This window comes from Zychaea mexicana, assembly GCF_025766255.1.
Source record: "Zychaea mexicana strain RSA 1403 chromosome Unknown BDB00scaffold_91, whole genome shotgun sequence".
Lineage (NCBI taxonomy): Eukaryota > Fungi > Mucoromycota > Mucoromycetes > Mucorales > Lichtheimiaceae > Zychaea > Zychaea mexicana.
The window spans coordinates 105,979-128,210 of NW_026516754.1; the positions used below are offsets into that span (position 1 = coordinate 105,979).

The 22,232-nt window shown below is 40.5% G+C and overlaps 2 protein-coding genes across 2 annotated transcripts; one reads left to right on the forward strand and one right to left on the reverse strand.

Moving 5' to 3' along the window:
• Positions 1-17,557: 17,557 nt before the first annotated feature.
• BDB00DRAFT_770989 (uncharacterized protein) lies at positions 17,558-19,027 on the reverse strand (the record flags this gene model as incomplete). The annotated part of the gene is made up of 1 exon (XM_053119926.1): positions 17,558-19,027. The coding sequence occupies one exon, from the start codon at positions 19,025-19,027 to the stop codon at positions 17,558-17,560; it is 1,470 nt and encodes a 489-aa protein (XP_052975537.1).
• Positions 19,028-21,270: 2,243 nt separating this feature from the next.
• On the forward strand, positions 21,271-21,780 carry BDB00DRAFT_771001 (uncharacterized protein; the record flags this gene model as incomplete). Its single annotated transcript, XM_053119929.1, has 1 exon — positions 21,271-21,780. A coding segment is annotated over one exon (510 nt), but the record flags the coding sequence as incomplete, so codon positions are not given.
• Positions 21,781-22,232: the final 452 nt, after the last annotated feature.

Consider the following 22,232-nt stretch of genomic DNA (forward strand, 5'->3'; position numbering starts at 1 on the left):
TATTTATTTTATATATTTAAGTGTTACGTTTTATTTTTAAATGATGAATAATGATCAATATACTTAGGGGTAGTCAGATAAAATCTTTGATTTTTGATGACGTTGGTAGCTGGCCATTATGACGGTAGTCATAACCCTAGAATGATGGTAATCATTCCAAACATTTGCCTACAAATGCCTCATAAACAGTGTTCTTGTAGAGAATTTTGGAACAAAATTTGATACATTCTATTCTACACTAAAGGAACTTTAGGTCCTTTGTTTTATAGAGAAATTTTTTTTAAAAATTTTGATACTTTTTTTACTTAATTATTAAAGTTGAATTTTAATTTAATATAAAAAATAAGATGTACAAAGAAAATGAAAAAATATTATGCTGTTGTTTTATCTATTGATTCAAAAAAAAGAGATTGTTTGGGAAAAGATATGGAATTAAAATGGTCTAAAAAGTTAAAAATTTAAGGTATATTATATGATGGACCATATTATGACACTGGGCAGGAGGGGTACTATAAAGGGGCAAAAAATAGCTGAATATAAGCTGAATATACTGCTTGTCATCCAAATATAAAGCTATTTTATAAACGCTTTATAGTTCCTGCAAAAGGCAGCTTTTTTATCACATATTCAGCTGTTTTCCAACAGCTTTATAGTTGGTTTCCAATTTTGATAATGGGTAGTGCATATGCATAGAAGGGATCCCCCAATTGCTTTACATACGGACTGGGTACTGAAGCTTCATCGTACATACAGAGCTCTGCATAGCATATTTTAGTGCGATCGATTTTGGGCATAGACTAAATGGATGAAATAATCGCAGCAGGTTTTGATTATTGTATAGCAGTGATGATTATCATAGTATGGTCATATACAACCGAATTTATTTATTCCATTATTAAAGTTTCGGAAAACATTTACAGAGCAATAAAAAGCATAAAAGGGGTGGTAAAGAATAAATGCGAAGGGTGAAAGGAGTCTTCTATGTATATGTGTGTGAATGTGGTGCATAAAATCTCTAGATGGTGATGGGGCAAAGGCAAAAGGGTGAATCATGCTGTGTGTGCTAATGAGTCCGCGATTTACTTAAGAAGAACGAAGGTAACCTGCACTGCAGCTAGACAGAAGCAAAAATATGGGTAGCTTTACCGTACCTGAAAAGTTCCGCTTGGACGGTGCCAACAGCGATCGGACAGTGGGCAACCTGCATGCAGCAGTGCAAATGGGGATCTACGCGGATGTTTAGGATGGAAGACCATGCAAAGTACAAACAAGCTATGAATGAGGAAAGAAGGCTTTTAGTGAAAGAAACTATAGAAAGAAAGTATGTAAACATTACAAAGGGAATACTTACAAGCTTCAACTCGTGTGGATCATGCCTATGATTTTGGATAGGAAAACCGGTCGAATCATGAGCTACATGTACACACGAAATAAAATATCCTTAATAAAAGCTGCAGAGACTTAGAGGTAGTTGAAGAGCGATAAAAGTAAAGAGTGCCTTATAAACCTACGGTATTGGGTCCTTGAGAGAATAGAGTATCGTAGCAGCCAGGAAAGAAGAGAAAAGGAAGAGAAAGAAACAGAAAGAAAGGCGTAAAATACGAAGGAACGATCGATGCGAAATTTTACTAACCTGCAATACTGTTAAAGTCATGCTGACCATGCATTAAAAGAGTACCAAAAAAAACCAGATCCCCCACAATAAAATGATCCCCATACATCCAGGTACTTGCATTTTATCAAACCTCTTTCCTCCAATCCTTCTTGTGCCTACACGATAAAATAACAAAACGAACGTAAATTATAATAACCACTGCAGCTATTAGTTAATGTTGTATATTGAGAGATGATAATACTGTATAGATGCCTACTGTAAGCGATCTCCAAGCCCAGCGACAACGGCGCATGGCGCAGCGTGAAAATGATGCCCAATAGCAGAACAGTGTCCTGGATCGGCAGCAGCAACAACAACAGCATAACGCGCTCTTGGATACTGTCCGTAATTTGCAGGCCGAGAACCAGGCACTGCACGAAAAGGTCGATAGAATTGGCCAAACAGTTGCCAATATGGCATATCGTACTGCCACAGTTGGTAGTGGGGCCCTCAGTGAAGGTCAAGGTGGTGGCGTTGGCGTTGGCCGTCAAGCTGAAGCGCGTGGTCGTCGTGTTCCACTTGTCTCTGTAAGTGCCATACTAGAGAACAGAGAGACAATTGTAAAAAAAAGAAAGTGGTGAATATTAGAACAGTGATGATTGCTAAAAAGAATTCTGTTGTTACAATAAATGTGTTGAAGGATTGTATACGTACACAGAATGAGCGACTGGGCGACGCTGGTCTCAGGCTCGACCTCCCCTTCACAAACCAGGCCAACAAGGATGCCGTGAAGCGCCTTGTCGACTACATCGAAGGCCAAGGCTGCTTCAACGTGGACAAGAAGCAGATAAAAAAAATGGTCTACACCCATTTTGATAATTTAAGGACGAAGGGAAACGAGTCGCCCGAGACGAAAGCGCGCAAAAAAGTGATGAGAAGACGCTATCAGCGCAGACATAGCGTAAGTAAAGTAATAGGAGGTTTTGTAAGAGTATTGTCTTAACATCTGAAACAGAAATTAGTACGACGACTCAATGTTTTCTAGCAACATGCGATCGAACTGGAGGAACAGTACCCCGGTGGAAAGTCGTTGCTCCAGGACGGATGTATGTCGGAAGAGGAGACCGACAACGAAAGCAGCAGCACTGGTGTCCTGCGCAGTGGCAAGCGTGTCTCAGTCTTCGTGCCCGAATGGCGTAGTGAGCGGGTAATTACTTTCAAAGTAGATTTCTTTACGCGTGAATCTTGACAGAGATGTTGTTTGTAGGCAAACGTCTTTCTGAAAAGTCTTGACGATTTCAGACCGGCTGTGGACGTTGACTCGCAGCTGAACGTGCTTGAACGATCAGTAGCACGAAAGGCAGTTACCTTGTGCTCGGCTATGCGTGAGCAGTTGCAAGACTGGATGTTTGCTTAAAGTAAATAAAGCGGTTGCCGGCTTATGCTGTGCGGGTTAGGGGTGGGCAAAAATACGTCTGTATAATATGCGTGTGTGAGTGTGCTATTTATTTGGTGGGGGAGGAAGAAGCAAGAGGCCGCTCGTTTTTAAGTAGTTGGTGGGGGGAGAAAGAAATAAGAGAAAGATAGTTTTGAGGAGGGGGAGGAGAAAAAATTGCTTCTCTTTGTTTTACGCCAACATCTTTTTAGGCAACGGAATAACGACTGTTCTACCACTTGCGTGCGTTTGATCGCCGTATTTTACAACTGCCACTTGACTATACAGACGATGAACGGGCACGATGCAGTGCATGTCCTCAGCAAGGAAGTGGCTACGCCATGTCTCCAGATATTCATCCACGAACAACGACTCATTACTGCTGTAAATGCTATGCCAGCGAACAAAGGCAAAAACATGTTCTTTGAGCTGGGCGTCGACCTTTAACTCGTGGCGGAAGAAGTACTGGATTTCGTACGGCCAAGCGATCGGTTCGCCTCGATCTTCTGCTTCATACAGCACCTGTGCGTGCGCACCACGCCGCGATCTTGCTTCTTTGCTCCTATAGAGCTGACCCATAATGGTGATTGTCTTCATCTTGTTATAACGATTGTTCACAAACACCTGGCTACCCTGCGCATCTCTGTAATGGTCCAGATGGGTGCCATAAACGGATCGATAAAAGGCCAGAAGGAAAGTATATACTGGGTCAGGCATAAACGTTGCTGGTGCAAAATCTAACGGGTATGCATCTGGTGGTAGTGGCTCGCCTCCAGTGGCCTGTTCAGTACCGGTCGACAGTGCAAAAAATCTGTGTGGATTGAACGCACCACTCGTAGTGTCACCAGTTTGCTTCATCGGCTGCACGATGTCCAAAAAGCGATTCAAGAAGGCGAAATGGCTTGGCTTGTCCATGAAGCGGTCCTCAAACGACCGGACAAAGTCGCGAGCACCTGTCTTTTGCAAGAACTTCTTCATGAACGTCATCTCAATGAATCCTTCTGGTTCGTATCGATCTCCTTTAAATATCCATTATATCTCTCAAAACTAAAGAGCCAGAAAGCATATAAAGGTCCAAAATCCTCGATCGTTACGTCCAAGTGCATATGCAGATGCATATTTGGCGTGATTTGCTCTCTGCCATATATGCGTTCGATACCACGACAAAAGTCCAGTAAAAACGTGTTGGCTCCTCTATCTCGTTCATGGTGACGGAAGGCTTGACCAGCAATCGATAGGCGTTTACGAAGCTCAGCCAGTGAGCGAGAAGATGGCGGGGCAGATGGTTTTGCAAGACGAAGGGCGAGTATACGATACACCACGATTTCAATCATCAGCGGTCATAAAAGAGAAGCCAGCTCCGATCTTCCGCTTCAAGGAAACGTAGTCAGGAGGGAGCGCGATGCTGTCTGCCAAAACCTGCATTTCACAAAGGTCCTGCCTGGTAAGGTCGCCGTTTTCGATCCACATCTTGGTCATACGTTTTGCCGTGCCAAGAAACAAGTTGTGCATTAGATCGATGATCGTGCAGCGAATGGGATCGAAGTATTCAAGGCGGTGCAATTCAGACCATCGTGTTCCGGTGTCACGTTCGATCTGTCGGCGAGCAGCAAGTGTCTCGGCTTGTCGCCATTGCTGGGCGTTCTCTCGATTGTCTTCGCGTGTCTGCAATTCCCATTTATCCAAATTGAATCCCGAGTAGTCGATGTCTGATGTGCCAGGGAAAACGGGAAATTGGCGAGCGCACTTATGGCAAGCACAAGTACTTGCATGCGAGGTGAATCCACTTGTTTTTCTGGCGGCAGGTATATCACAAGCATTGAGTAGGAGTGCCAAACGTACTTGCGCTCCGTCTGGACACTCATTCGTCCCGATCGTTTTCCAGTCATACCACTGAAGCAAATCATCAACCAATGGGCGCAGGTAATGATTCATGTCAGATGTGCTGGGTTCTCGAGGACTTGGCATTACTCCAACGACGATAACGTTTTCGGTTTTGTAGCGCTCAGATCGGGGGAGATTGTTGACAGTTAGGTAAATTGCACCACAGGAGTAAGTCGAATTTATGAACAGGCCAAACCAGTCAACGTTCAGCGTAAGCAAAAGCGATCGAATCTCTTCGACGAATCGACGACCAGCACGATCAACAAGATCTCGCCACATGTCACCATCATAAACGTCAAAAAAAGCATTTGCCACACTTCTGCGATCGCGCCATGCTTCGATCATTGCTTCGAATCCCGGTCGCTTGAACAGTCGCTCAATACTCGCAGACAAGGGCTGGTAAGCAAATTCTTTAATAGGTAACAGGCTATTACCCGTGGATCGAAACAGTGCTTGACCACAGAGGCGGTTGTAACGGATATCGTCATTCGTGCATGTGGCAGGGCAATCTGGAGTCAAAAGGTAAATGCTATGGCATTTTGGGCAAGATACATAACGACGCAGGGAATCGATCTGGGCAGAGATGCCAGTGATTCGACGCAAGGTAGCAAGAGAGAGAGAAAGGCGGTCGGTGGACGGGAGCGGAAGATCTTCGAGGAGGAGTCCACAAAACTCAATAAGCGCCGTTGACATATGCTCAGACATAAGGTGCAGCTGGAAGAGGACAAGGAAAACAAGGACAAGGACATAGGGATGCGAATATCCCGAAAGCAATGATGTGCGTGCAGGAGAACTTGTAGTAGCATCTTTTGGAAGGTATGAGAAATTTAAACGATTGTAATAAAATGGGTTGCCTTGGACACATATTAGCATATACACACCACCTTCCTCGTCAATGCTGGCTGTCTCAATTACATTGCCATTGTCACCATCGATCTCCCATTCGACATCGTCTGCATCAAGCAAGCGATCGTCGCTTGCTATTGATTCCTCTTCTTCCTCAACCCCAAAGACAGTGTCCTCAGCAGAGAACGATAACCGGCGAACGGCAGCAACAGCTATATACGTTCAACTATAATTATTTTTTACTCTTTACTACTTTTCGATTGCTTATCTCAGCATACCAGGAGAACGGGAGGGAGAAGGCTCATTCAAAACGCCATCGTCAATATCCATAGCATCGATATCCATATTATTCGCTGATGCCGACGGTGACGGTTGGGAGGGTGAAGGCTGCTCACCTTCAAATGTAGCTATAATTGCACTCACTGTAATACGAAATATTTTATTAATACAGTGCCAACACTTGATATCCTACATCAGCAGCCATACCATTGTGCGACATTCTAGATCTTGCAGCATTCACAGAACGTTGAGTATGCTGTTCTCTTTACAAGCGGGTAACCTCACAGAAGCCAAGAACAGTGCTTCTGCTACATTCTGGGCAAAAGCATGCAACTAGCTCTGGATTATTCTCCATGACGAGATGGGAATTAGAAAAAGAACAATGATTAAGACGATCGCTCTCTCTTTTCTTTTCTTTTGTAAGAGTGCAGGTGTCCTTTCTTCTAAATTATTCCTGCATCCCTTTATCTTTTCCTCTTATTACACATAATAAAAAACGACGATGTATGTTTCTGCATCAAACACATTGCAGCATTGCTCTAGTACAAGCTACACAACACAAGGAGCGGAATAGAGAAAACGCATATATAGGTATTTACGTATATGGGTCTTTATTGTTGTTAGAGAGACAAGTAGGTGTGCTGCATCATAATGCATAAATTCGATTCCTGTAAACCTAGGATATAGGGGCGCCCATAAAAGAGCAAGATGAGAAAGTAAAGAAAAGTGGGTGGGGGGTACAGCCCCCCGCCTCTGGCGCTGTCCGTTTTCATAGGAGTAACGTTTGTAAAATCATAGAGCAACTCGTTGAATGCCATCTGCATCAGTACACTGGTAGAGAGTACAATCGTAGATGCACATGAGCTACCTGGTGCATATCTACTACATTTAGTATATGCACTCTGATGTTTTTTGTAGCTCACACCCCCAAAGCTTGACATCTAACTATAAAGCTTTTTTTAAACTACTGAATATTTGGTTTTTCGCACGGTGTGATGAAACTATAAAAACAAAAAGACCTCATATTAATATGACATTAAAAAGTAATAAAAAAGAAGATGAATTATTAAGAGAAGAATTATCAGGATGCTTATCAAGAAAAGGTTATATTTATATAAAAGAAGTTAAATATTTAGTTAAATGGAGTAATTATTGTGGAAAAAATAAATATAATGAAATAGTTAAACAGTTTTTAGAAATAGACTAAATGTATAAATTGATTCTAGAAGCAGGCTGTTCAATACTTTATTAATTTTTTTATTTTTGATTTATTTTATATATTTAGTTGTTAAGTTTCATTTTTAAATGATGGATAATGATCAATATAATTAGGGGTGGTCAGATAAAATCTTTGATTTTTGATGACGTTGGTAGCTAGTCATTATGACGGTAGTCATAACCCTAGAATGATGGCAATCATTCCAAACATTTGCCTACAAATGCCTCATAAACAGTTTTCAAACGCGAGACTGTGTATGGCACTAGACACTCTGCCATGCAATATCAATAATTACAATAACCATCCTTCACTATGAAACAACATCCTTCGCACTTGTATGACTCTTATAGAACCTTCTTTTTTGTCTTTCTTATATATCGGCCATTATACTTTATTTTCATCCAATCCATATCAACACAAACGGAAAGAAACCCGTCAGTTATCCTTCTTACTATCCAGAGCTCATTCATCCATAATAACCGGCGATGTTAACATTGTTATATGCAAAAGGAAAAAAGTAATCGCGTCAGGCTGTATGTTTTGCAAATCAATGGTGGATCAGCGTCATGTTGTATATGATTGTGTTTGAGTAATGGAGAAGAAGATTGTTACGTCGTTCTTGTTGTGAATACGAATGGTTTGTGCAGGTAGAGGTTGATGTTGTATTACACACGTAAGTTTGACCTTGGAATGGTACAAGATAGTGCATAAGTATATACATAGAAAAAGAGAAAGAAGCAGTAATTCTGAATGGGCATATCTCCACTAAAGCTATACCTCAAGTACACCTGATAACCTTTTCCTTCCCTTGTTCACTTACCCAGCGTTTTTTTAAGCAGCAGTAACGGCGGTCTACTCCTTTATAAATCTTGAGCACATGCTTTTTTAAGAAAACAGTTACCTTCATTTCGTTTTTCAAATAAATACGTGGATTGTGCCATTTTGTTTTCTTTGTTTTTTATTCATCTTGAAGAGGGTAGGAGCCATTTACAAGTATGCGTCGAAGCTGTTGATTTGCCATGGCGAATGTCAATGAGAAAAAAAAAGGATCTTTGGTTATTGATTTTTTCCTCCCTGCTGCTGCTAACAAACCCCAATTTGTTTCAAACTAAGCCCAGGTAAAATGAAATGTGGGGAAACGCTCCGGCCCTGTTCCCAGAGCAGCAAAATAGGCTTATGCGCACAGTGAGTCTCTGACACACCCTTACCATCTCCTATACATTAGCCTACAAGCTTCTTGTCATAAGTGAACCAGCCATACTACTATATCTTGACATTGGCTTTGTACTGCTTAACTTCTATTATGTCTTTACTTGAATTAAAAATCTTAAGTACTCAAATATTCTGCTCTGCTACACTTAATATATTATCTACTTCAACTTTTATTATGTCTTAGTTGACTAATACAATGTCCAGGTTGACTGTTATTATGTTCAGGTTGTCTATTACTCATATTTAGATTGATTTTTATTCTTGTCCAGAACGATTTTCATTCATGTACAGATTGATTTTTATTTTGTCCAGATTGATTTTACTCATGTCCAGATCGATTTATATTCATGTCTAGGTCAGTTTATATTCATGTCCAGATCGTTATATATTCATGTCCAGATCGATCTTTATTCATGTCCAGGTCAATTTATATTCATGTCCAGCTCGATTTTCATTCATGTCTAGATCGATTTTTATTCATGTCCAGATCAATTATTATTCATGTCCAGATTAACTTTTATTCATGTCCACTCAGATTAACATTCATGTCCACTCTGCCTAAAATTAAATCCCTTCTGCCTAAAAAAAAGTTCAAACGTCCACTAGGAGATGAAAAACCCTGTAAGTCTTCAAACTGTTTAATAAATAATGTGTAGCCACCATCAATAGCTAAAACATCTCTTTTATCTATTTTCGTATATAATTTCATGTTTAAAAACATACCACCATCACTACTAACTCCACATAGTTGACTATCAGAAACTGCAATTGTAAATTATTAATATCTGTTAATACTTGTGTTCTTAAACCTGATGTTCTTAATTAATATAACCATCATTTTTGTGCAGAAATGTCAGGCTTATCATATTCAATAGTACTATCATAACCATCTAATAGTAATGTTATATTTTTAAGATTTTTAGGGTTTTTTATTAATGCAGAAAACCATTTATAAGCTTCCATCCTTCTTGGCAACAAATAGTACCGGGGCGTCATAGGGTGACCAAAATACTTATTCTACCCCAAGTATAACTTGGGGCAGGCAGCCTCCCGCCCCCCCCTAAATTGCATATTTCAAAGTCAGTGGTTAATGTAGTTACTACAGCACTCAGTAAATTGAAAAAGGTACAAGGCCGTTCTTCTATTTTTTAGGCGTGGTTGAGCATACGTATCACATAAGAAGGCAAGTAAACTAAAAGGAATCAGTGCAGGAGGATCATTTATAATAAAATGAAGAGAGAATGAGGGGGAAAAGAAAACAGACAAATATGAGGGTGAATAGACTATTAGAATAATAGTATTTCAGCTTATGGCAGGTAACAACTTCTTTTATCTTTGGACATATAGTCTTCATCAAAAACCGTGCAGCTTCATTTCCAACAGGCGCCATTGTAAAAACCATTCAGGTTATAGCTGATTCTGCTGCGTCAATATGATAGATGGAGGGAAGTATAAGTGAGATTGTTAATTTGCGGATCTGTGAGGAAATAAGTGAGCGTGTGTGTGTTTATGTGTGACGCACTGCCATAAAGAAAGCATCTTACTTTTTCTTCTCTTTTCTCTTCTTCAGACACACACGATGACTTAGGAATGGCACACTTGTCTCGCAATCGCATCTGTCAACAATGTAACGGCATCGTGCTTACAAACACTGAACATACTAGGACTCACTAGAGCTATTGCCAGTTGACACGCGTTTAATATATAATCAGCACGTGTTTCTTCTCTTCGCACTCACGCACACCATTGTATAAAACATTCACAATGACCATTGGCTGAACTAGACAAAGCACCCCTTAATTTAAACGCCAATGCTGAATGGACTTTGTCAAAGGTATGAGTTAGGACGAGTTGTGAGTATGTACTGGTGTAAGGTGGCGGGCTTTTCTTATTATTGATAGTCTGCATATGTGACTAATGTCGCCGCTCTTCTTCTGTATTATGTTGCCTCTTCTTATTTTACATGAGCTTCTTCTTGATTGCCTACCTGAAGTGATCGGTACTACTCTGGTGGTCAAGGTAAAAGCAGAGGAGAAAAATGGATGCGTGTTGGAAGATGGTTATGGCTTTATTCTTAATGAATGGTGTGTACAAATGCTAATCAATCATTACCACTCCTCTTTTTTATGCTGCTGTTTTTCTATACTATCTTTTCCAATCTATCACTATCGATAGGCATGTATTACGGCATCATACAACACACTATGGGATGCAATAGTAGGTTTGGACAGAGTGGATACTTGGGAACCTTTCAATCATAATGTTCTGTAATGCATATTGTGTTATTAACGCTCTTATTATGGAGGCACTGAGAACATGCAGTGTAAGTCTATCATTCAAGTAACAGGATAGAAGGGAAAACAAAACACAATACTTTTATATAAGATTCCGCATTTATAAGCAAAGCAACAAATCATAATAAAGCCAGTGGACTCTGTACCTTAAAGCTCTGAATAAAAGGAATTGAAGCAGGAAAACATTCATCAAGGAAATGTACAGTTTTTAACAAATACTTCGTATTGTGGCTCATAATTGCTTATGTCAGCTAATTAAAATAAGCACAAGGACAAAGTTGTGCAAGTCTCTTGTTCCTGATTCCCAATCTCGCAACTTCATTATCTCCCAAAACTTTGAAATCTTTGAAATGAGCAACATTCAAACAACCTCTATTGCAACTGCGTCCCCTATTGTGATCTCGGCCAACCTTATCGAGTCTCGCCCACAGAAAGTTCCTTGCCTTGAGTGGAATCAACGCATGCAGCAGCAGCTACAAGAAACTGGTGAATGCTGGGTCTATAAAGACAAGTGGTCTCATTAAGATGAGGAGGAAAAGAAACAGAAGAGAGCAGCGGCAGTAGGCGAAGGTAAATATATATCAAGATACAATGGCATTTGTAGAGCAATGCTGATATAGCGAGAATAGATGTACCTGAACCAAAAAGGCAGCATAAGGTGACAAAACTTTGGACAATCCGTTATCGATGCCATCGAGCTACTATTGGATCAAGCACCAACCAAATGGAGAACGAAGATTATGATGAAGACGGTGTCCAACGTCGCCCTGTGCAGAAGAAGTCCAAACAAGTTGGCTGTACAGCCAAGCTTAAAGTGACCTGTTATGCTGATGATCCAGATAATGTTTGCTTTGACTACAATAGAGGCCATATTGGCCATACTCCTGGCAGCATTGAGGATGTTCAGTACCTCCGTAATACACCAGAGGTTAATGACCGAATCCTGGAGGAGTTGCGTAAAGGGTACAATGCTCGTGATGTCAGAATATACCTACAGCGTGAATACCAAGCAATAACAAGCACTAGTCGAGCAGCATACATCAACACTGTCGATGTTTATAATGTTTATTACAGATATCGGCAGGAGTTGTGTTCGAAAGCAGAAAATGACTTTGCTTCTGTCAAGGCATAGCTGGATGATTTTCAATCGCAAGGCTATCATGTATGGATTGGCAATGATAACAGCAACACAAACGCTGCCCCTCTTCTTACTTCTGAGTACTTTGCCTTTGGGTTTGCTGCCCCTTGGCAGAAAGAGCTTTTGCTTAGTTTTGCTGGCAAGTTTATCTCACTGGATGCCACCCATGATGTTTGTCAATATGCCGAAACGGTCCTATATACAATGGTCGTGCGCCATCCTATTGCTGATCGTGGTGTCCCAGTGTCCTACATGCTGACGACTGACAAATCATCGAGTCCACTAATTTCTTGGTTCTGTTCCCTTGCATCACTTGGCCTTGATCCGCACCGCTTCACCATTGATCGCGATTTTTCAGAAGACAACGCGATTACATCCGTTTGGGAAGATTGTTCGATCCAACATTGCCTTTGGCATGTTATGCGCGCCTGGATGAGAAACGTCCAATCCAAGGTTGTGGGAATGCATGGCCGTACAGCAGTGCAAGCAAGGGCATATGTTCGTGGTCGTTTGCATGCCCTGATGTATGAAAAGGACCACGTCGTATTCTTGCCAATGTTCGAAGAACTTCTTGCCGAGATGGAAAGAACACAAGCGGCTTTCCATACTTACTTTATACGTGAATGGGTTAACAGCTTGGGTGGCAACGGGTACCAGCGTTGGGCTGCATGTTATCAACCAGCAATCTACACCAACATGGAGAACAATAACTACGTAGAAAGTTGGCACAACCAGTTAAAGACCAAATACTTGAAACGCAAACGCTTACATCGTCTTAATGTCCTTCTTTAGGTTCTGTCTTCTGAAGTTGCATCTGATGTCCTTGGTGAGATCAAACGACTGGTTGTAAATGTTGGACGGATGGGCGCACATGAACACGCTCTACGTAAAGAAGAAAAGAAGGCAGAAATGGTGGACCGTGCAATATTACCACTGAAAGTGCAGGTGCGATCCACGACTGAATACACATGTGTTTCGTTTGTCAACAGCAACATCATCTACAACGTAAGTTGATACTCTATGTGTCCTCCTAACGTACATATCAGCTAGTCTTTCTCACTTACCTTTACACACGTGTATTCAAATAGATCACATCACACAATGGCCAACTTATCTCTTGTACATGTTTAAAGTTCACCAGATCATTGTTTCCTTATAAGCATATGTTTTTGGTTGAGCAGCACGTTCGAGCTGTCACTGTACGCCCTTCAATGACAAACCATCAACTTTGGTTAGAACAAGCCATTGCATCAACATCACATGCCCAACTGTCACAAGAATTGCATGAACCAACGCAAATGGATAAACTTGAGGATGCTATTACCAAGCAATTTCAACAAATTGCCACAACTAGACGTCTTGTTGGCAAGTCAATCGTTCGGAACGGGCAATGTGACAGAATCAATGACTTGATAGCCCATATCAACAACCAAACAATGGATGCTTTCGAAACCCATAACCATTTGATCAATGCCCTTTCCATCCCACCAAATTCCAACTTCCGTCGCCAGAACAATCCTTAAGCTACCTTCTCTTTTCATTTCATTTTTATTTCTATACACATATCATTATAAATTATCAGTAAGAATTATAAAGTATCAAAAACCGCAACTTCTATTTGTACTTACAATAACAGTGCATGAACGAAAGATCCAACAAGCTTCCCTTCTATCCTGTTACTTGAATGATAGACTTACACTGCATGTTCTTGGTGCCTCCATAATAAGAGCGGTAATAACACAATATGCATTACAGAACATAATAGTTGAAAGGTTCCTAAGTATCCACTCTGTCCAAACCTACTATTGCATCCCATAGTGTGTTGTATGATGCCGTAATACATGCCTATCGATAGTGATAGATTGGAAAAGATAGTATAGAAAAACAGCAGCATAAAAAAGAGGAGTGGTAATGATTGATTAGCATTTGTACACACCATTCATTAAGAATAAAGCCATAACCATCTTCCAACACGCATCCATTATTCTCCTCTGCTTTTACCTTGACCACCAGAGTAGTACCGATCACTTCAGGTAGGCAATCAAGAAGAAGCTCATGTAAAATAAGAAGAGGCAACATAATACAGAAGAAGAGCGGCGACATTAGTCACTTATGCAGACTATCAATAATAAGAAAAACCCGCCACCTTACACCAGTACATACTCACAACTCGTCCTAACTCATACCTTTGACAAAGTCAATTCAGCAGTGGCGTTTAAATTATGGGGCGCTTTGTCTAGTTCGGCCAATGGTCATTGTGAATGTTTTATACAATGGTGTGTGTGAGTGCGAAGAGAAGAAACACGTGCTGATTATATATTAAACGCGTGTCAACTGGCAATAGCTCTAGTGAGTCCTAGTATGTTCAGTGTTTGCAAGCACGATGCCGTTACATTGTTGACAGATGCGATTGCGAGACAAGTGTGCCATTCCAAGTCATCGTGTGTGTCTGAAGAAGAGAAAAGAGAAGAAAAAGTGAGATGCTTTCTTTATGGCAGTGCGTCACACACAAACACACACACGCTCACTCATTTCCTCACAGATCCACAAATTAACAATCTCACTTGTACTTCCCTCCATCTATCATATTAACGCAGCAGAATCAGCTATAACCTGAATGGTTTTTACAATGGCGCCTGTTGGAAATGAAGCTGCACGGTTTTTGATGAAGACCATATGTCTAAAGATAAAAGAAGTTGTTAGCTGCCATAAGCTGAAATACTATTATTCTAATAGTCTATTCACCCTCATATTTGTCTGATTTCTTTTCCCCCTCATTCTCTCTTCATTTTATTATAAATGATCCTCCTGCACTGATTCCTTTTAGTTTACTTGCCTTCTTATGTGATACATATGCTCAACCACGCCTAAAAAATAGAAGAACGGCCTTGTACCTTTTTCAATTTACTGAGTGCTGTAGTAACTACATTAACCACTGACTTTGAAATATGCAATTTAGGGGGGGCGGGAGGCTGCCTGCCCCAAGTTATACTTGGGGCAGAATAAGTATTTTGTAGGGTGACTGGCTTGGCTCGATCCATCCTTTGGAGATTAACTCGTCAAGTTGCTTCTTGAGTTTATCCAATTCGTGACTAGAGAGCTGGTAAAGCTTCTGTGCTGGGATCTTAGCATCAGGCTCTATTGGAATCAATATCCTTATTCTGCCTCAAAAATAAGAGTTGGGTTGGCCCTTCCAGTTTTCAATTTTTTTTGAAAGTCAGCAGGAGACGCATTGACGCGTCAGTAGTGGGAGGACTTAGGAGAAAAAAAATTAAAGTAGGCTCCAAACATTCTTTTTTTCATTATACAGAAAACGAGCGTAATTCAGCATTGAAGTAAGCAGAGTTTTGGCTAGAGCAAAGGAAAGAATGTACGGTCATTTCAGAAAGTAAAGTCGCTGATTTTGAATTTGAAGTCGTGCAAAAAAAATTGTGTTCAATAATGATGTCGATTGATCCAAAAATAAAGTCTTGCTCACGTGTCACGAACTCCGTTTATTTTTAATTGACGCTTAGTAATTATCCAATAAAATTCTTGGCATTAAATTGTTATAAAAAAGGGGTTACGATTTTCTGTGTCCATTTTACTTTCTTTTTTCTATTTACGATTTATTTTACAGATATTGAAGTTGAGTATGCAATTTTTTTATGAAGATGGATAAGGGCATGTTGTTGATGAACATGGCGTTGAGCCGATGGATCTTGTTGTTGATGAGGAGTTGTATGCTATTGAGACAATAAGTTCCCGTACTCAATTCTTAATGAATAAACCTCCAGAAAGACCATCTAATCCCGTTATACTTCCAGTTGCGGATGAAAGAAACTATGATGTTGATATGGAGTTATGCAATAAGCGACGCTATACGGTTTACTCTGATGAAGACAAGACTAGATATTTTCATTTATTTTTCAGCAAATGCTTGAATGCTTCTGCTGCTGCGAGACAACTGGGTATTGATATCCAGACAGCGCAGAGATGGGTAAAACGGTATTACGAAGACCCCAAAAGCATTTTCGAAAAAAAGAAAAAATCAGGGCGGCATCGTATTCTTGGGAATGAGCATAAGCAATTTCTTTTAAATTACATTGATGAGAATCCTTCTACCGTTGTCAATGAAGTGGTGGAAAGTTTGAAACAAAACTATGAGGATCTCAACGTTTCTCGTAGTACTGTTTATAACTTCATAACAACTCAGTGTAATCTATCTATTAAGCAAGCACAGTTTCATCCTATGGAAAGGAACAGTAAGGAAAAGATTCAGCAAAGATACGACTGGGTTCAAAAGTGGCAGCAAACTGACCTGGATTTCACAACAAATTGTGTCTTTCTTGATGAATCGGCCTTTCACATTAATTTGAAACGTGGTATGGCTTGGTCAAAGAAAGGCACTCCTGCAGTAGTTACAGTGCCAATGACTAAAGCAAAAGCAACTTCTATTTTAGGTGCAATTTCTGCCACAGGTTTAATTAATGTTAGTTTGCGAGTTCTGAAGCGTATCAAGAAGAGAAAGCTCGGGTGTGAGATTGATGGTTATAGCATAGGAACAGTGACAGGTCATTACTTGAGCTTCTTAAAAGCTACTCTTAATGAAATGGACAAGTATCCAGAAATGAAGGGACATTATCTTGTCATAGATAATGCTCCTATTCATAGCTCAACTGACATAGGAAAGTATATTCACTCTCGAGGATATCGATATGCATATCTTCCTCCATATTCCCCTGAACTGAATCCAATTGAGCAGTTTTGGTCAGTCGTCAAAAGTAAAGTTAAACGAAACAAGTTTTTGGAAAAAGAATCGCTCATGACTAGGATCAGTGAGGCATGTGATAGCTTAAATTTTAGTGATTTCAAAGGCTTCGTTTCTCATTCTGCTAAATGCTTTGATAAATGCCTTGCCAAAGAAAAATTATAAAAACGGGCACAGATGGGTAGACTGATGGGTAGACTGATGGGTAGACTGATGGGTAGACTGGTGGGTAGACTGATGGGTAGACTGATGGGTAGACTGGTGGGTAGACTGGTGGGTAGACTGATGGGTAGACTGGTTGGTAGACTGATGGGTAGACTGGTGGGTAGACTGGTGGGTAGACTGGTGGGTAGACTGCTGGGTAGACTGATGGGTAGACTGGTGGGTAGACTGATGGGTAGACTGGTGGGTAGACTGATGGGTAGACTGATGGGTAGACTGGTGGGTAGACTGATGGGTAGACTGATGGGTAGACTGATGGGTAGACTGATGGGTAGACTGATGGGTAGACTGGTGGGTAGACTGGTGGGTAGACTGGTGGGTAGACTGATGGAGGTGTTTGCTATAGATTAGACCGGCAACGGCTCGAAAAGTAGTGGACCTTTTTATAGTAGCGTTTTTCGCTCCCTAGTAAAACTTTAAAACAAAGGAGTGAACTGACGGTCTTTGACTGAAAATTCTCAGTCTTGTCTTCGGACAGGACAGCCTTAATTTAAAGAGTTACCTGGTTGATCCTGTCAGTAGCCATACCCATCAGTTGACCCATCAGTCTATCCACCAGTCTACCCATCAGCTTAAGTTGCTTGGTTATAAGATAAAAAATAATAATAAAAAAAAATAGCCATAATTATTTGTTTTTATTTGCTTATTGACTAATTATGATGCTGTTTTAGAATGCAAGGTCGTTTATGATTTTGAGATGTAGAAAAAAAGTTGGTCGAAGATGGAGCTACTTATTGTTAGGCGATGTCGCTTGGGATGTGGACAATCAACAGATGGAATGCAAATTCGATCAAAGACGTCAAGTACAAGCAAAACGTCTGAAATATCGGTAACCAGCTTTGGTAAATCATTCAGGCAATCTGGAATCTTAATTTTGGCAAGTTCATGCATAATATATAGACCACTTGAAGGTAATACCAAGATATAAAAGGTGATTGTTCTACCAACGATCTGTAAACCCATAGTTCCCATCATTTTCTGCGTATCCAGGGCGTCTTTACAAAAAACTGAGACGCGTAAAAGATCTCGACAGACCGAGTAATGGTTAGAGCCTTGATGTGCTGGTTTTGCCTCCCCAAAACCAATGTTCGCTTTCCATTTGACGCCTTGTAATCTGGTGATGCAAATATCGGATCGCCAACTCAGCAAGCTTTGTTGCTTTTTCGCTTCTAATATGGTTTCGTTCGTCCATCGCAAAAAAACGCCTTCATCGGGTTCATCAAATATACCGCACAAGAATGGATCGACATACCGAGAGCAAAGTTCCATTTCATTTGACTCTTCTGCAAGGGATACACGAGGTAGTTTCTTGACCAGCTCTGCTATTGCTTTGGCAAACTTATATTCGTTTGTGGTAAGATCCAATCCGAATAATTTTATAGCAGCCTTTTCTCTTGTTGTCGCGGTAGATAAAAGGTCTTCGATGATCTTGATGATTTCCATGACTACGTTGGTAGGCATTCGTGGTTTCTTGATATCATAGATAGTATCAACACGGTCAATGGTAGCCTTTAGGTTGTGTTCATCGAAAAATGGCAGAAAATCTTCAGAATATTGATTTCTAGACAAGAATAGAATTGAGGTGGACGCCATGGCATATTGGATATGGTCCTCCAGAGAGAGTTTCCATTTATGAGCCAGTAAGGACTGTTGAAAGTTATAAAATGCATCGGTCGCATCAAAGTCACCAATCATGAGCCGGTCATCATCGCAAGGAGGTATGATTAATAGACATAAATGGTCCATTAATTCTGTGTCAACGTCATCGACGTCTACAATCTCATCCACACTTCGTTTTTTTGGTGAATGTGGTGAAACGTCATTGCTTTCTTGGTGTTGCGGTGCTGGCGGCATAGATTTGGGATGGTCATTGATAAGATGATCTTTTAAATCGTTTAAAAGTTTAAAATGAGCAGGACAAGACAGACAGCCAAAGTGCTTTTGAATATCTGGATGTTTGCCATCAGCTTTTACAAATGAATAATCGGGTGTGTCATGACATCTAACGCCAACAGGTCGTTCGGGAACATTGATTCCGTGCTTTTTGAAATGATGGCGTAATTTCTGTGGCGCTATATATGTTTTAGAGCATATAAAGCATGTGTTAGCAAGTTCAACCAATGGAGCTTTGAAAATCGATGGTTCGGCAGACATCACGTAAAACAAAACAAAGGGCTGATTTCAAAGAAAACAAAAAAAAAAGTGTCCTTTTTTTTTAGATGTAGGAGTTTAAACGCCTCTGCATTTCACACTGGGAAAAAAATCCAAATTTCCCTAAAAAACAAATTTCCAAGGTGATGCTGGTAAGTTGAATCATATTAACATGAATGAATGAGAGTGTTTCCAATGTTTAATATATGCTTCGCGTATATTTAGAAGAACGCATCGACGCTACGTTACCAGTAGTCAACATGCCGATATTATGATAATTAGTGATGAAGGAAACGAGGATTCGCTCCTAGGTTGTACAAAATGAAAATGCCAAGAATTTTATTGGATAATTACTAAGCGACATCTAACAATAAACGCACGCGAACACGACTCCATTACTGGACCAGTCGACATCATTGTTGGACACGAGAATTTTTTGCACGACTTCAAACTCAAAATCAACGACTTTACTTTCTGAAATGACTGTAGATCATGCATGACTAGGCAGGGGATGAAAACGGACAAGAAAAAAAAGGAATATAAGAGCGAGCTTTAATTTATTTCCCTTTGTCGTTCTAAATCTGCTAAACAGGCATCACAGTGGTGTGCTGTATACCAACGATTCGACATTGAACGGTTAAATGAACCACTTCACAAGATTAACAGCAGCCTAATTATTGGATGGTGTTCAAGATGTGACGACATTGTTAACACAGAGCAGTCAAAAAAAACAGTAGGTACAGTATTTCGGGTGTAATAACTTTTGTTTTTTCCCCTTGACTAATCTTGCGAATCAGTCTACAGAGATCGACAGCCAAGGGATGAACCAACATGAATATACTACTAACAGCTAACTACAGAGCTGTGCAAACAAAGAAAAACCAAACCAACGGTGTGCTGTCAGTGCCGGCCTTCCTGACACACTGCTTTTGCTTTGCTGATTTTGTTTTCGACGACGAAGTTTCAACAAGATTCATTAGTCAATGCTCAACAAATTGGAGAGGCTCGAACATTTCGATTCTCAATGGCTAGTCAGCAATCTGCAAAACGATCGACGATTACGGAAGTCCTGATGCTGACATTGTGGATAAAAGAAGGTAAGAAGTCAAAGCGGTTTTGCTACAGTATATTCTGCGTCTATGTTGGGATCGCGTTTTTTGGATAGAAACGCGCACACACAATATATACATGCACACACACGATATGCGCACGCACGATATATACACACACGCATATGATATACGCACACACAATATACGCAGACGCACAATATACGCAGACGCACTTAATATACACACACACAAAATACGCATAGCCAGAAGATGAAGCAGCTGCTGGATATGGCGACTACAATCAGTGATGCAATATACATATATGCTGTTTGGAGTGTTGGATACGACTGCGGGCAAGGGATTATGCTGGATTGATGTGTACTCCTTCTGCCAACGCTATGGAACGTCACTGTCATCAACGGAACGACCGATCTATCACTAAATGAAAGGAAGCATTTTAAATTCGTGTTGATTCATATTCGTCCTTACTTATGAAGCACCATCATGCTTTTTACAGCCATATATCAAATGATTGAGCGATCGCACGTGGAATAGGGCAGATCAGTCGACCTACCTATATACAATTATGAAAGGGGATAGTTAAATATTTTAGTGGCATACTGTGATCTATTACTATGTATACATATAGCGTGCTCTCAGCTGTAAGTGAGCGGATACGTGAAGATCGAAGTGTTCTGTAAAATTTTGGATTGTGGATAGAAAAGGTCAATAAATAATACTTTACACGAAATAGTGTACTAAAATAAGATTAGTAGAAAAAGACTATGCTACCGATATGAGGGATAGGAGTGTGCCATAGCATTTCGAAGCAGCTAAAACGTGTTTTTGTGTTACTCGAGCACTACTGCATATACTGTAGTTGCCTGACTTTGTATTTACTTTTGAGCCAATTCCTTTGACATTCGCCATTTCAAAATGAGCAATAATAACTTCAACAACAACAACAACAACACTAGCAACTATCACGACGATGAAGAGCTACTGAGCCCTGTTATTATTTCCGTCAGCCAACGCCCCAGTTCGTGCCCCGTTTCCAAGTACCAAGATATTATCTTACGTCAACCTGAAGAAACAGGCGAACGTTAGATATATAAGGGGGACTATAAAAGCGACCAGTTCAAAAAAATCATCTCCAGAAGAGAGTTCAGTGTCACTACGGAGAGCGAAGAGACTATGCAGCCGACAGTCGCTATCACGATTGACGATGGTAAGAAAAGAATAAAAAAGTATAGTGTCCAAGGCATCTACTTATATACAATAGAAGAAAACGAGGCTGGTAGTAGAAAAAGACAGAAATCCTCCACTGTATTTTGGTCAAAGCGGTATGAGTGCCATCGCCATGCCACCAGTGACAACAGACGTGGAATTACCGAGATCCGTCCTATCCAGCAACAAAGTAAGCAAGTCGGATGTAAGGCCCAACTCAAGGTCATATGTTACATGACCGACTGTGACACTGTAAAGTTCAAGTATGTCAATGACCATACTGGGCATACTCCTGGAACCATCGAAGATGTCAAATATTTGCCAAAGTCGATACTTTTAAAGGAGCGCATTATTGAGGAATTAAAAAGATACAAGAACGTCCGTCAGGTGCGCACTTACTTGCAGCGTGAGCATGCGCATCTTGAAAGCACCAAGAGAGACGCATATCTCCACACCATTGATGTTTATAACATCTTTTATAAATTTCGACAGGAGGAGTGTGCTAAAGATAAGGACGATTTTACTTCCGTCAAATGCTGGCTACAAGATCTCGAACATAAGGGCTATCATGTCTGGTTATATGCTGATGACACTGGCCGTCAATTGCTTTCCGCTGCCAGCTTTGGTTCCTGTTTTGTTGCTCCATGGCAGATGCATTTACTAGTGAATGCTGGGCAGCATATCTCTCTCGATGCAACACACGATGTATCTCAATATGAAGATGGCGTCCTGTATACTATGGTTATCCGCCATCCAATTGCTGGTCGTGGTGTCCCTGTCGCCTACCTTATTACTGATGACAAGTCATCCGATCCTCTTGTTAAATGGTTGACATACCTGCAATCTCTCGGTGTTAGTCCTCAAGGCATCACGATTGACCAGGATTATGCAGAGGATAATGCAATTACCATGGTGTGGCTAGACTGCAA